Raw genomic sequence first — 16,706 nt, 5'->3', positions numbered from 1 at the left:
CGGTATTAGGGACCGTTTAAGGCCGAAACCCTAAACCTGCAAAAATACACAGCAGGCTGTAATTCCCTGTTTTGGGCTCCGTTTCACGAGTTGGTCGCATACGTAGCAAGTCCTTGAGCTCCCACACCTGTAGGGCTACTTGCCCTTTGAATCGGACAAGATTTCTCACGTGAAACCTCTCAGAATTCACCTGTACTACCTGCGGGGGATTAGCAACTAGCTAATCCAGTATCTGTGCAAGAGGCTCTTGCCTCGGCAACCACGCATGAACCCACACAACTATACATTAGTCAAATGAAGAGCCCTCTTGTGGGGCATCACATAACTGCACGTAGGGGAGAGGGAGAGAAGTGTGTAGTGTGCAGGGCATCACTCCTAGCACCACACTGTACATAGAATGGAAAGAAAGCACTCCATAGCTCTTAACCTCTGACAGTTCTTGCAAAACGAGCCTCCTAACTTAAAAATCAGTGCTACCTCTTCATGAATGAGGAAAGTGCATTAAAATCCGCCACTTGGCACAATTACACGCATTTTCCCGTTTCGGGGTTGCCACCTAAAAATCTCCCGATCGGTTGCCCAGTTGACTTCGCGACAAAGTTGTAAAATGTTTCCCTTGTCATTCCGAAGGTAATGACGCAAACACATTTCACGGCCCAAAATAGCAGTTCCCTAATTTTTAAGAGATGCTTCCGTTGGGCTCCCACCGGTCTTCTGACTGCATCCAAAAGCGCAATGTGGCCCAACTATCGGATACTTTCTGTTCGTGATCCCACCTTGACTTTATACCTTCATTGAGTTCACTTCCTAGTATCCACCAACTTGCTTAGTGCGACGGGGGGACCTACATGACCTTGAACTAAGCCTAGATATCCTCTTACTATACGAATTCCAATGCCGGTCAACTTCCCGTCTGCGTGTGAAACTACCGTTCACATTGGCCATATAATGTCCAACCAATTGCAACTTCAAAAAGAGGGTCTCAAAAATAAAACAAAAATTGTTGGAAAGAAACCAACAACTAAGGTTAGCAATTGCCACGTACTCGTGACATAGTTAACAGTTGCCACGTCCTCGGGACATGCACTCCTCCATTGAGAGACCAAGACTAGGTGTGCATAGATAGCTATAGATCTCCTCTGTATAAACTGAGTCAGTCTCTGGTGTAAATGTATAATGGTGTAAATGTATAACGGGTATGTGACCTGCCTCCTGATCTCTGGGCTATACTATACTGAAATGAAACTGACAATGTCAAAAGAGCATGATCCACTCCTACACCCACTGGTCTGGCTCCCACTATGAAATCATGAATACAAGGAATAAAGCTCGGTTGTGCCATAACATAGTCCACTGTACTAGCCCCATGTCTGTGTGGAAAGCATTTGAAACCGGCTGCTCCAGGAAATCGTTCTAAGCCATTAAGTATGGCTAACCCATGTGTGGTCATCATCTCAGTGAGGTATACTCCATCTTCTCTCTGTCATGTGAGCATCTGTCAAGCCCCAAGTCACCCACATCCAACTCTCTAAGCATCTCATTTGAAGTGTCGTAGAAGACTATCTGAGAGTTGCCAGTTGGGGCATTGAAGTCCCCTAAGAGGATGATATCACCATCCCTAGAAAACTCCCATATATCATCATCTAGTATAGAGAAAGGCGACTGTCCTCTGGGTGCAGGAACTTGGGGGGGGGGGGGGGAACATATGGCAATGTACAGAAATCGGCCTGTGTCAGCTCTCAGCCTCACTCACATGTATCTAGCATGATCATCTCTCCATACAATATGTAGTAGTGGTTGTAACTTCTGCCTAAATAGCACTGCTACTCCTCCTGAACCTCTACTCCCATGCTCAGATCTCGTGACTGTCCTTTGGGCTGTCTCCCATCAGTATCCCACCACATGTAACATAAGTTGTACAGGGGCCTGATGAGTCTCTGAGTAGAAAACAATGTCCCTCTCTCTAAAACTCTCTTCAAAGGAACGAACGTCCAACCTCATAGATCCATTACAATTCTTAGTAGCCATCTTCAGTGTGGTCCCATAGGTCTCACGTCGGCACTCTACAATCACCAGCCCACTATCTCTGTACAAGGCCGTCTTTCCCTTCTCTCTTGCAGCCATAATCTCTGGCATTACCTCTCTCATATGCGCAAGCTGTGAGAGAGTGAGATCATCACAGAGGAAAATACCCCTCTTCTTGAGAGTAGGCCTCTTTTTCAAGAATTTCTTCTTCTCTTCCAAGGAGGGGAAGCGTAGTCTGAGAGCTCTCTCTTTTGAAGATTCTCCCGGGCCACCACTCTTCTTGCACACTCTCCATTCCCTTGTGTGTGAAAGCTCATCCACCCCCATCATGGATGAGAGAGAGAGAGAGAGAGAGTATTTTTGTTTAGGTTTGTGGGCCTTTGCCTTGTTCTAATCTCCTACATAAGGGTGTGGGAGAGTTAAACATTCACTATTACCTATTTTTCAAAAAGACACTAAGGTAAAATGCGAAAAAAGAATTTGCAACACGTATGTTGTCTTATATCACAGTAAAGATTTTGCAAATGTATCTCGGGAAACTGGATATGAGTGACGTGGTAACTGAATGAATTTTATGTGTAAGTGAGCACGTGAAGAAGGTAAACCCCCCCCCCCCCCCCCCCAAAAAAAAAGGAAACCCGTTCCACAGAGCTGGCTCTTCTACAAGCCTGTTTATGCAAAACGCTAGGAAAAGCAACTTTGAGAGGCCAAAACTTTCCGATAAATATAAAGCATAGCTTCTAGAAATGGCCCTGGGGAAAAAGAAACACTTAACTTTCAAGGCCCACAGCTTGCATAAAACACAAGCAGCTTAAAAGTCCAAGAAATCAAAAGGCAGAAAGTACCCATTGATTGTCGTGCATCCAGAGACGTACTGCCAAACAAATGACAAAAAATCACTTGTTAGTATCATTCTTCTGACTACTTACAACATAAAAAGGCTTTGAGAGAAGGGTCATGGATGATGGCATACACCGATCGCCAATCGTTCAATAAGTCGACCATTTTCATCATAAGCATACTGTCCCCGCGTCGAATCGGTGCACTTGCATGCTTCTGATGATCTGAAATTTTGAATGCCATTCCAAAAACAACAAACTTACAAGAAGTGATTCGCAGTAAAACAAATCTTATCTCTCTGGCCCGTAACATTCTATCATCCCCATACTTGTAACAGAAAGAGAGAGGCACCCTTCTACTGATACTGATGCTCCACCTTCTTTCCTGTTTGACTATTCCCTCCCACCTATTTCCTTAGACAGCAAAGAATACAGGTGCCTGTGAGCAAGGATGGCTCATTACATTTTTTACCTAGATACATCCAGGAAATTCACCTACAAAGGAAACTGTAGTTATGGACACACGAGACTATAAGACCATCAACTGCATAATGCATAGTTGACTAAATACTACGACGTTTCTCGATGTGGATATAGCCCCTAGATATCATATATGCATCTTCTGGATGACCTTCCAAGCTTTCACCTGGGCCTCCCCCACAACATAATCTATTCTCTCTTTGCGAGTGAATTAAAGGTGCTCCACTGCCCAGATATCTGACAAATGGCACCAAAACATGATTGTGCCATATTATTAGGTTACCTACTAAGCTCCTTTGAAGTGTTTAATGGGATTTCTTTTTACAAAGAATCAGGAACATGCATCAATACCAAAGGTTTTCATACTTAATTTCTGTCATAACCTAGAAATTCTCATTTCCCATTGTTATTTCGTGTGCTCTCACCTGATGAGGGTATTGTAGCTTATTGGTGTTTATTCAGAAGTCATGTCAAGGCCGTTTTTCTATACTGGACATTTGGCTCATATGAGGATGAAGGAATTTTCTGGTCCCATAGGTCTTTAAGCCTTTTGCAGACATGAAAAAACATTTCATTCCATTTAATTTCTTAACACGAAAATGTCCACTCAGCAGCATATTCGCATCTTTGTGCATAATGCAACTGCTAGGACCCCATGAAATTGAATGCAGCCCTAAAAAAAGGGCCAGTAGATTTTCAATGCAGATGTGCCAACAGTGAAGGATGGTGGAAAACTGTCAAAAACAGTGAGCATGCCTTAAAATGCCTCAACATAAAAACCATCATTAGATGTGAGAGTGTCAATGGACTCCACTATCTATCAGGAGGCCTCAAAATCAAGTTGCGAATTCTGCATGATCTCATATCTGGGAGCCATCCAGCTCTTTAGCAGAGGATAATTGCATCTCTTCTTTTCTTTTCCTTACGATAAGCATTGACTTGGCCTCTGTTATTGAAAAACCTCTCTACTTCGCAATACAAATCACATGGGTGACTCTTATGGTGTGCCCCTTCTTTGTGTAGTTTTTTCATTTGTCAAACAAATGAGCATATATGTAGAGTCGCAGATTCAAGAGATTCTGACATATCCCAGCCTTGCGTCCAGGAAAAAGAACGCAAACAACCCCCTAACACTGAGGCCAGCTTCCTGACACTCATCTCAAGGTCTCTATAAGTCCTCTCATCTTCCTGATGGAACAACAATGACAGTAATGATCAAAAAAATGGACAGTATTTAAATCTGAGGCCAATCTCCTATGGCCTGACTTTTGGATTTAGCAGGCCTGCTAAATCCAAAAGTCAGGCAAAGAACACATTGAATTTTCACCTACAAACTACCTCATCCTTCTCTCAACAATATCCTTTCAAAAGATCAGCTGCAGAGCTGCAGCAACTCGGTCTGACTGCATTAGCGGATGCAGATTGATCCACTGATATGCCTGTGGCTATGGTTCACGAACTTTTGAACCCTTTTCCCAAAGTGCGGGTCACAAACTTATTGCTACACGCATTGGTCATGCACTAGGAATGACCACCTTTCCGTCCTTGAAGCCAGCCACGCGCACATACTCTCAGCTTTCCAAAGATGCCACCGTTCAGGCCTGTCAAGAGCTGCTCCATCCTGATCACCCAGACTATGCGAAGAATAAAGAGTTTTTGGTCGTCTTTAAGTATTACTTTTTCCTCGCAGATGCCAAAGACTCGCATACGTTTTGCTCACAGATGCCAAAGAGTCAAAGAAAAGTTGCAAGGTGCCCACAACGTTTTCCTACTGCGATGGCCTCTACTGCTTGATCCACACTATACCATGTGGATTTCATCAGATTCTCTGTACATCCTACAGTCCAGGGCCAAACAATTTAGAGGGCAGGTGCAATCTGTACTCTCAGTGTTTTGCAGCTACTATGTTAGCTTGGGTCATCAATATTCATGTTAGCCTTGTGGATGTGAATGCGGATATGCAACGAATGGACTCAAAAGAAAAAAGGAAATCTCTTGCCAATGCGGCGGATCCTACACTAGAGAAGAAAAAGCAGAAGAGGGAAAAAGTAGTGAAAGACACAATAGAGTCGCTACTTCCATTGCCAGTATCAGAGTCAACAGAGTATGGTGGCGCACCCTCCACAACGCTCCTTGTCTACTTCCGCCTCCGCAAGCTGACACTTCTGGTGCTGCAGTGGCAACGATTCTTTCTCTTGGGTGACAGGCCCAGGCTGCTCTGCTCAGCTTTCTCTTGTACAAATGCAGTGCCTTCTTTTCAGCTATTTCAGTACCCTAGTGGTTTTTGTTTGCAGTTTCATGGTTCCACTCACGGAGACTGTGAGTGGTCTCGTGGCAGGCAACCAGTAGCAGGGCTACAGGGTCACTGGCATGAGACAAAAGTTACAGTTGGGCTGGAGTTCACACTGGATGGACTCTCGCCTGGGCAGTGACACGTGGAAGGGATATGCGTGGTAGTCTAGCCGACACGGGGCTAGATCACCACAATCACAATTTTGGAGATAGACTTAGCAGGACTTGGCTCTTTATGGTTGTATATATCCGTAGTTGTTTCTAGTCTTGGTCGTTATCATCATCATCATCATATCTACTTTGTATGGTCAAGCGTCTTGAGTCTTAAGTCGTGAGTTCATGCACAGCACGTTTGCATTGTCCTTGCACATTGGAGCCTCGACACCCCCATTGTACCCTTGTGTCTCGGCTAGGAGCTGAGTGTGCTGCCAAGCCAGAGTTTGTATGGTTCTTTGAGTTTGTCGAGTTGCACTGAGTTCTGAGTTTGTTGTGCTTTAAGTTGGGGTTCCATTTTAGTGTGATGTGTTCTTTCTATTAAGGTGAGGTTTCTTGTATATTGCACTGAGGAGCACCCACTGTAGAGAAAGCACCAGGCACTTTTCCCGCTACAAGTGCTCTCATTTTTGTTGTAGCAGGGCTATAGTGTCACTAGCACGGGACAGACAATTAGTTACAATTGGGTTGGAGTTCACACTACACGGACTCTCGCATGGGCAGTGACATGTGGCAGGGATATGGGTGGTAGTCTAGCCGACACAGGGCTAGATCACCACCACCACAGTTTGGAGATAGACTTAGCTGGACTGGATATTTTGTGAGTCGTCGGTGGCTCTTTATCGTTGTATATATCCGTAGTTGTTTCTAGGGCCCGCACTTGCATCTAACATGGTCTCCCTCTATGGCCATCCAAACTACATGCCACCTTTGTTGAATACCCCTCCTATGCAAGGTATACCAAGCACTTTCCCATCTCTAAGTTTTTATCATGCCAATGCTCCTTCAACCCCTCAGAGCTTCTACACTTCAGCCTCCACCTCCATGCAGCGAGAGCAGAGACCGTCGCATCCCCCACCTCCCCCGTCCAATCGGCCCATTTTATGCTACAGATGCGAGAAATATGGGCATTACCAAAGCAAGTGTCCCTTGCCCAAAGGGTCACCTCCTTGCCATCATTTCCCTGAGGCTAAGGATCACTACAGTAAGGATTGTCTGAAGCAGCACGCATCCACGTCTTCAAGCACGAGCCCGAAACAACAAGAGTTCACGTTTCCGAAGATCAATCTGATAGCAGTTGGCATCATCCCTCAACCGTCGCCTTCTACTCATGTGGTGGCCCCTAATGACAACTCAAGCAGGTAGAGAAGCCAATTGGTGTCCTCACTTGGGCCCAGAGGGCATCCTTGGGTCTCAGTTTTCCAATCAATTCCACTCTTCCTCCCACTATCCCACCAATAGATACCCCGCTTCCAACTGTCCACAAGCCATCCCCAAGTGTCAAGCGAGGATCCTCATCTCTGCTCTTCGATATTGATGAAGCCTTCTTGGAAGCAGTAGCCGACCTACAGCAGATCAAGGTACCACAGAAACCACTAGTGGAAAACTAGTGGAAAAAGAAAAGCTTACAACAGAGACTATCTTGAAGAACACCTTCCAACAAGTGTTGCTCTATGACATGTTGCGGCTAGATGCGAGTTTTCGAAGTGACACCCTTGCAGTTATTCAGTCGCTTTACCCCGGAGCAGGTCCTAGTGGCGGGCACCTCCCATTGCAGCCCTCAGACTGCTACATGATTTCCTATCCCGCTGCTCCCCTCACTGATTACAGGAGTCCTCGTCTCACTATATCTATTCTAGGGCGCCAATTCTCCGGTTTCATAGTCGATGGAGGAACTGGAATCAATCCAATGCCTGAGTTCACTATGTTGGCTTTAGGTCATAGTTACCCGGAACGCGGAACGGGAACGGCAACGGGATCCCCGCGGAACGGGGGAACGGCTAGGGGTTTGGAACGGGAACGGTGCGGAACGGGAGGTATAAAAAACACCCAAATAGTGCATTTTTTAGCTTCTTGTGTTTAAATACAAGGAGTATTAGAGTGCTTTGACTCTAATATTCACAAAAAACTCGTTTTGAAGACCATTCAATCTTGCTATGACTAGATGATGTGAGAGAGAGAGAGAGAGAGAGAGAGAGAGAGAGAGAGAGAGAGACTCAAGAGAGTGAGAGGGAGAGGGAGAGATTTGAGAGAGTGGGAGGGAGAGGAAGAGAGCTTGAGAGAGTGAGTCTTGAGAGGGAGAGATCTTGAGAGTGTGAGAGGGAGAGAGCTTGAGCCTTGAGGATTAGCTTGTGGAGAGAAAGGGGGAGGGGGTGCATTTTATGAGTCCTTGAGGCCTTGCACACTTCAAAAAGAAGCCTAAACATTTACTTCAATTTTTTCAATTTTTGCCAAATTTGTTTGAAGCCGTTGGCCATTCCAGAGGCATTCCGGAACGTTTTGGGGGCGTTCGGAACGTTCCGGAACGACCGTTCCGGTTTGCACTGGCCACCCGGAACGTCAAACGTTTCGGGACGTTTCGGAACGTTCGGGAAGGGAACTGCCCCCTCGGAACGCCGGAACGGGGGCTAGGGGGCGTTCCCCGGTAACACTGCTTTAGGTATGCAGCCCACCCACCCTGCTCCCTTCACAGTTACGTTGGCTGACCAGAGGACAGTCTACCCGTTAGGCATCGTAGACAAGGTGCCTCTGCAGGTACAAGACTTCACCTTTAGCTTGGATTTTGTTGTGGTTCGTCTTCCCCAGGTTGAGCGAGGATTTCCTTTGCTCATCGGTAGACCATGGCTAGGGCTACACCTCCTGACACGGTCAGAGAAGTCAACCTGGGCGACCCTAACAACCCTATGCCCATCCTCTTCGCCATTGACACAGGTGGCTCAACCATTGACACGCCTGACCAGTGCTAATGTACCCTTCCAATGGTCAAAGCCCGACGTTGAAGCATGTGCTTACCTCAAAAAACGCCTAACTGAAGCACCTATTTTCGTTGCGCCTGATTGGTCTCTCACTTTTCATGTGCATCGGATACGAGTCAGACGCCTATGAGTGTCGCTAGGCTAAGTCGAGCCTAGCAAGGAGTTCAACCTAGATCCGCCTATTCATTGTGCAAGTCGACTGCTCACTAAAGCAAAGCGCAACTATAGCACGACAGAAACGGAAGGTTTGGGTATTTTGTATGCTATGAAAAGATTTCGTCACTATTTATCAGGGGTCCACTTCACAATTAATACTGATCACCATGCTCTACATTATCTGCTTCATAATCGGAAGTTGCAGGTCAAGTATAGTCGTGGCTACTTCTATTTAAGGAGTTTGATTTCGCGGTAGTCCTCTGTCGCGGCAAGCATCACGTCATGGCTGACCACCTCTCTCGCATTCAAACAGGTGAAGAAGCTACAGGGATTGCAGACGACTTTAAGATAGGAGTCTTTCTAAGGTGGATACAACTCCAGAATGGTACGGCGATGTCTTGCATTTGCTATCCACTCGCTTGTACCCACAGAATGCATCTCCCTTGCAGAAGAGAAGATAGTTGTTGAAGTCTCGACCATTCACTCTGATTGGAGGCCAACTCTACAAGTCAAGACCGGATGGTATTCTGCGATGGTGTGTCTCCCCCATGAAGTTGAGCATATTCTTGAGGATGCCCATGATGGTCTCACTGGTGGCCATTACCCTGGCCAAATCACTGCCCAGAAATTTCTACAAAGTGTTTTATGGTCGCCCTATGTATTTAGGGATGCAATTACTCATGTCAAAGTTTGGATGTTTGTCAGCGTTGTGGACCGAAACCACGTAAGCAGAGGAGCCGTTCTCTGCAGGACTCCATAGCATGGTTACCCTTTGAGCTATGGGGTTAAGACTATGTGGGTCCAATTTCTCTCCCAGCTGAACCAGGTTATCGGAAGTATACGCTTGTCGCTACGGATTATGCAACCAAGTGGGCAGAGGTATTGGCAACAACTGATTGCACTGGCAATACTGTAGCAAAGTTTTGTTACAAAAATATATTGTGCAGGTCTGAAGATCACCAACAATCAATTTCTCAATAAGCTGATTTTCACTTTGCTCGCCAACTACAAGACTTTTTATCGCAAATCTTGCACCTATTACCCTAGAGCCAATGGGCAGGCAAGGGCACGAACAAGGTTCTTATCGCCCTTCTACAGAAAGCATCCCTTCTATCCACGGCACCCTCTGGGCATACCGCACTTCTTTAAAAGCCACAACCACTGACACGCCATATCAACTAGCCTTCGGCTTGGAAGGCATAGCTCCGTTTGAATTCAACTCAGGATCCCCTCGAGTAGGCAGTTGCGTGCCGATTGGGGTATAGACCTACCTCTGTCTCTCGTCTCTCCATGTTGGAAGGGAGCCGAAGATTGGCTTCCCAGGCTCTGCAAGCAAAGCAACTTCGTCGCAAAGCATGGCATGACCCTCATCTTCGCGAACCTCAAAGTACAAGGCTCGCTTGCGTTGCTCTATCAAGCAATATATCAAAAACAAGCAAAGAAGTTGGTTCCAGCCTAGAAAAGGGCATGTAGAGTACAAGAGACTTTACCACAAGGAGTAATACGGTGCTTCCTTGCCGCTTGTAATTGGCTCCAAAATAAAGTGCTATTATCCCTCACAGTAAGCCATATGTAGTTGTTCTAATATACATTCAAGTTTCAGCATCCCTATCCTCTCAGTTCCCCATCCTCTCCATTCAAATTAAATTCACCCAAAGCATTTTGCCCTCTAGAAAACAATCAACCTATCATGTGCCCATTTGTGTCTCAAAAATTTCTCCCCTTGGACTCATCTCTTACCAAAGGCACCCTAGTTTTCTGTGTTCTGCTCTAAGACTTCTTGTATTTGGGTCATTGTTTCTATTTAATTTTACTGCATTGTGATGCAGTCAATTGGTTTCCAAGTCGGGTATCTTTCTCATCCTGAAAATTCAACTTCACATTTTGTTCTTGGTATCATCTCTTTTCACTGTCCCCTCTCCATGGTCCTTGTGTTTATTTTCCACTAGTTGCCTCGGTTTCGGTTTCCATTCCTATCGGGTTCCTCTCAACTAGGCACCTCTCAGTGGTTTTTCTTTTTTTAAATAGCTTGCATTGTTCCCTCTCCAATCTTCGCAGCCAACAATTTCAGCAGGTCCTTTAGGATAGTTTCCTACAACGTTAAATTCTCTTCTTCTCGTATTTCTCGCTAATTTTTTTGATTTAATGCTTCTTTTAGTGCTAGGCTTCATTATGGCTGAGTCGGCCCTTGATCTCCGGAGTCATGACAGAAACTCTGGTACGCTGAACTTTGTGTTGATGTATGCTCATGTGTGTGTGCATGGTGTGTGTTGTGTTTGGGAGTATATGTTAGTACCTACACACACTATTGGGCACTGACGACGTTAGTGGGGATGTCGTGGTATTTAGTCAATGCTATGTATGATGGAGTTGATGGTTATATTATCTTGTGGGTGACTACCATGGGTCTATAACTTGCACTTTCTTTTAAGGGTGAATCTAGGCTTACCCTGGATTCATCTAGGTATATTTTTTAGTCGTATAGCGGACATGCAGACTACACATTGTGAAGTTTTCGTCCGAGTTACGACCATTTGATATTTTGCTAATTCTTTCTATCTTTTGTGGTGCGTATGCCCTATCAACTACCTCATTTTTGTGCTAATTTTTTCCATTTAATGCTTCTTTTAGTGCTAAGCTTCATTATGGTTGAGTCTGCCCTTGATCTCCGGAGTCATGACAGAAACTCAATACGCTAAACTTTGTGTTGATGTATGTTCATGTGTGTGTGCGTGTGGTGTGTGTTGTGTTTAGGAGCATATGTTAGTACCTAGTTCTACACCCACTATTGGGCATTGACGACGATAGTGGGATGTCGTGGTATTTAGTCAATACTATGCATGATAGAGCTGATGGTTATATTGTCTTCTAGGTGACTATCGTGGGTGTATACCTTGCACTTTCTTTTAAGGGTGAATCTGGGCTATCCTGGATTCATTTAGGTATATTTTTTAGTCGTATAGCGGACATGCAAACTTCACATTGTGAAGTTTTCGTCCAAGTTACGACCAGTTGATATGGTGCTAATTCTTTCTATCTTTTGTGGTGCGTATGCCCTATCAACCACCTCCAAAGACGGCCGACATATCTTTATTCCTCGCATAGTCTAGGTGATCAAGATGGAGCAACTCTTGACAAGCCTGAACAGTTGAATCTTTCAAAAGCTGGGAGTATATGCGTGTGGCCGACTTCAAGGACAGAAAGGTGGTCATTCCCAATGCATAACCAATCTGTGTAGCAGTAAGTTTGTGACCCCGCACTTTGGGAAAAAGGTTCAAGTATTCGTGAACCAGAGCCAAAGGCACATCAATGGGTAAATCTGCATCCGCTAATGCAGTGAGAACCAAGTATCTACAGGTGATCCTTTATAAGGTTATCGTTGAGAGAAGCATGAGGTAGCTACATGTGAAAATTCAAAGTGAACTTTGCCAGACTTCTGAATTTAGCAGGCTTGTTGATTTCATGACGTAAAAGTTGATGCTCTCCTGTTTTTTTTCCTTTGGGTTCTTCTTGTTGGGTGCTAGAAGACCCTGACTCTGAGCTGGAATCCGGATCAACCTTGTTAGAAGGTACTTTGTAACTTTCAACACTATCTTCACTAGAAGTCATCTCGGTAACACCATGGCTGCTTCAATCTAATTTTGCATCATCTATAGAACTACTCTGTTTGTCTATACAACCAGGCTTTTCTCGCAAAACTTCTCGTCGCATTTGCCTACTACTGCCTACCATATTGACACAATAACCCAACTCTGTCGTTGCACGCAGTAAAGTTACGCTCTGCAAACTTCTCGGCAAAATTTATATTGATTACGACAACTCTGTAACCCACAGTAGCTTACAAAAAGCAGGGTTCAAATTTCCACATTAGCATACATACATGATCCCTTTAGATTCTAGCGAGCATCCTGTACAACACCCTGTGTGCGGGACTTGAGGTATATCGAACAACTCGAGGAATGAACAAATTGCTGAGGTTCCGGAGGATGATGCAAGCTCGTACAAGAGGCAAGGTAGGGCAAGATTGAATTATAAAGAGAGCAATGGGTAGAGAACCGAGTGGTTGATCGAGAGGGGCGACGAGTTCGGGTGCAAGGCCAAGAGGTGGGTCTGGAGGGGCGACGGATTTTGAAGGGGTAGGGGCGAGATTGGAGAGGGTAGAGGCGAGGGGGTTAAGGGCGGGTAGGGGCCAGGGGAAGGTAGAGAGGGGCCAGATTGCAGAGGGTAGGGGCGAGCGGGTTAGAGGTAGGTAGGGGCGAGGGGTGTGAGGGGGCGGGTAGGGGAAGGGGCTCTAGGTAGGGACAAGGTAGGTATGGGTAGGTGCGAGGGGGTAGTGAGGGGAAATGGGAGAGGGTGGGTAGGGGCGAGGTACGTGTGGGTAGGAGCAAGGGGGTGGTGAGGGGCGAGGAGAGTTGGTAGGGGCGAGGGGGTTGGTGAGAGGATCGAGGGAGGTGCGAGACACAGGAGAAGAAGAAGAAGAAGCGAGTTTAACATCGTAGGAAACTATCCCAAAGTATCTGCCAAAACTGTTGGCCGCCAGGACCTGGAGAGAGAACATTGCAAGCTACGTTTTTTTTACACTCAGAGGTTGCTAGTTGAGAGTAACTCAATAGTAATGGACTTTAGCACACTAGATAGAAACTGGTGGAAAATAAACACAAGGACTATGGAGAGGGGACACTAAAACGCAAGGTGGAAAGGTACGTCGTGTACGGCATGTTTTAGGTACGTACGGAACGTACTACCGTACTAAACCACCTTTCAGATACGTAATAGATACATACCATTTGTTAAAAAAATCCATGTTTTAGTGAAAAACCCATAGACTCGTAAACAACTTTACATTACAAATTACAATGCTGAAAAAGAACATATTGATAAATGGACATAAAACTCAAATGCCTCAAGCCTCAATGATACATCATAAAACCAAGTTCAACTACAAACATACTGTCTCTGGCGTCAGCCAGAAGCCGGCACTATAAATGCCATACAAACTGGAACAAAACAATGAGACACATGTACAAACTCAACTACAAGCATACTGTCTATGGTATCAGCCAACCTGGTAATGTATATGCCCTACAAACTGAATCAAAATAATGAAACACAATAAAAGTCTGTTGCCCTCCAAAGCATGCACATAGGCTATTAGGCGGCATGCCTATAGCCTCAAAAGTCTGTGTCAGATGCCGAAGATCAATCGTCGGAAGAGAGCATGCCCCCATCACCAAGGACATTGCCCTCTTCATCAAACTCTGCCTCAGTAACAGTGGCATCTGGAACAAGCACCTTTGCACCGCTAGCCTCAGAGAAATCAACAATCTCGGAGTGAATGACCTGGACAGCTTCATTTGCTCGCGTGCAAGAGGAACGAACACGAAGCTTCCCCCTGCGAATACTCTCTCATCTCACAGTGTCTGGATCTGGAAGCGTCCGGCGTGGAGAAATGCTGAGAGCTCATGCACGTGATCTAGCTACACGACGATCCCAACCCTCAAGCTCAATATGCAGCTCTCTGAGAATCGCAGCCTGCTCGTCTCTAATCTGTCGGTCCATCTCCTCTGGAGCAGGATCATCTACCATCTTGAGTTGTGTCACATCCACTTGTTGAGGAGTAAAATAAATGGTAATGAACAAAAAAGTTATAATATGTGTTTATATCAGCAGCCGTACGCCGAAATCATTTACCTGTTTTGGTTGCCCCAAAGATTGGTAACTCCGCACGAGCCTCATGTTAGCTCTGCAAAACACCGACTTCTCCAATTGAGAAGTGCTAAGGCGATTTCGAATCTTCCTGTGAATGAGAGAGTAAGAGCTCCAATTGCGCTCACATGCTCCAGCCGAGCAATCCTACCCACGGAATTAAGTAAGTGGAATATATAGTCGCGTTATAGTATAAAGATGAAAAAGTATAATGTTAAATGGATTCTTACATGGGAAAGAACACGAAGAGCTTGGCGTGAGAGGTTAGGAAGACCAACCCTCCCATACGAGTGCCACCAAGTCAAAGGAAACTTTGTGGCTTCCTTCCTCGAGGCTACTACTCTCGTAAAAGAAGCTCCGATGCCGTTTATGTAGTTGGTGAACTCCCTGTCTATCTAAAGATGATTATCCTCTAAAAACATCAGCCCAACATACTCAAATTGTTTTGTGCCGAGGAAGGTATCACTCAATAGCTCTGGCAACCTCTGAGAGGATGAAGCATGGCGGCCATCGCATGGATGGGACAGCTGATGAAAGTCCATTGTCTCCCCATACACTCCAATATATCGGATCGGCTAAAAATTGAGTTACGCATAGCAATTAGAGTCCATAGTGTACACTCATAGTACTACATTAAGGAGGAACCTCTTACTGATCAACAGTCAACAAGGAGCATTTGGAATTACGGTCTTTCATCTGCAAAAACAAATAAAAGACTCGACCCAAGGTTGATCCCTCCATATCCATCAGTCGAAGGAGGACGTACACAGGCTGAAGTGCCATTGAAAAAGCATGCATCTCCTGCCAAAAACTCTCATCAAGGATTCGCCTCTGCAAGTGCTTTGTAGGCTCCTCCTGGGATTTAGACATGTACTGCCATTTTGGATCCACAACTGTCTGAAGGAGTGGATCTCTAAGCTTCTAGAGCCTCTGCAAAACCAAGTAAATGTAAACAAACCTTGTTTTGGAAGGTCGCACCATATCCAAAGTGCTATGGCTGCGAAAAATAGCAAGAGCCTAATGCTTTTTGCACAAGAACGTGGTGACCTTTGTAGCATCTGCAACTATGAGTTGCACCCATCATCCATGAAAGTTTCCCAATATCCTCCATAAGCAAACCTAAACAATGTGCAGCACATGGAGTCCACACTATGCCGAGAAACTCTTCCTCCATTGCCTTGCAATGAGCCGCATTATCTGCCACCACTTGCACAACATTCTCCTTGCCAACCTCCTTTATCGCTGCTTTGATATGATCATACATAAACTCGGCTGTGATCTTCTCCCTTGCTTTTCCTGCATCCACAGCATGCAAGAAATAGGTGCCCAAACAAGAGGACACAAGAATATTTATTATGTGGCGTCTGCGAATGTCGGACCACCCATCTGAGATAATGGTGCATCCAAACTCTTTCCATCCTGCTTTCACTGGAGTAAGTGCCTTTTCCATTAAGGCCTTTTGCTCATCTTGGTGTAATCAAAACCGCTCCATGTGTCAGTAGGCCCAACCTGTGCAATTGCTTTTACCATTCTTTTCCATTGATCCGAGCGCAAAACATTGAAAGATATGTTGCACTCAATAAGAGTGCAACATATCTCCATCTCTGCCACCCTCTGACGCTCTTTAGTCTAAGCCTGCAAAGAGATGCGACTAGGCAAAGTGGTCTGCTTTGGTTTGTCAGATGTACCTGTATCACATGGCAAGAGGTTATCATCATAGTCGCCAGCACGTGCCATCTTCCTGTCAGCAGGGGGTTGCGTGGAAGCTGAACCTTCTCCGACATGTGTCTGCAATCCCTAGACTCTCCAAGTCTCCAACAAAAGCATCGTGTAAAGCATCCTGCATGCTGGGAGTACCTTGCACTGTAGGTGCACCACCCGGAAAATACTCCTGAATGAGTTTCTCCCTCAAAGGCTTTGGTATTTTTTCACATGCACCAATCTCATTAGTGCACCCAATGCCGGTCAAGTGCCTCTTGACTCGCGTTATGGTACTAGAGTGTTGGACCCCCCAAAACTTGCATTGCCATAAGCGCGTGCCGGAACCTTGTTGGGAAGCGGTCGTGATTACGCTCAACACATAAGTGTGCAGCTTCCAGTTGGGGTTGCTCTTGCGTGGCATGATGAATTTCTGCAACGAGTGCAAACACATGAGGAATAGAGGGAGGGGGGTCGCGAAGAGTACGCGCAACGTAGGAAGAAAGAGTGGAAGGAGCAAGAAAGAGAGCAGAGCTTACCT

The 16,706-nt window shown here is 45.6% G+C and overlaps 1 protein-coding gene across 7 annotated transcripts in view; it reads right to left on the bottom strand.

Annotated features, from left to right (window-relative positions):
- Window positions 1-16,706, bottom strand: part of LOC147452827 (uncharacterized) — a 179,254-nt gene that overhangs the window by 63,368 nt on the left and 99,180 nt on the right. For 6 of the 7 annotated variants that reach the window (XM_086518422.1, XM_086518424.1, XM_086518423.1 and 3 more), the window contains 2 exons: window positions 2,999-3,089; window positions 2,871-2,899 (listed from right to left, as the gene is read on the bottom strand). The exons of the other annotated variant lie outside the window; for it this stretch is intronic. In XM_086518422.1, coding sequence (XP_086374548.1) covers window positions 2,871-2,899; window positions 2,999-3,089 — 120 coding nt within the window. The remainder of the gene's footprint in view (window positions 1-2,870; window positions 2,900-2,998; window positions 3,090-16,706) is intronic. 7 annotated transcript variants of the gene reach the window in all.

The sequence above is a fragment of the Adiantum capillus-veneris genome, chromosome 8, assembly GCF_014529385.1.
Source record: "Adiantum capillus-veneris isolate H3 chromosome 8, ASM1452938v2, whole genome shotgun sequence".
NCBI lineage: Eukaryota > Viridiplantae > Streptophyta > Polypodiopsida > Polypodiales > Pteridaceae > Adiantum > Adiantum capillus-veneris.
This window is presented reverse-complemented; position numbering and strand designations above follow the sequence as displayed.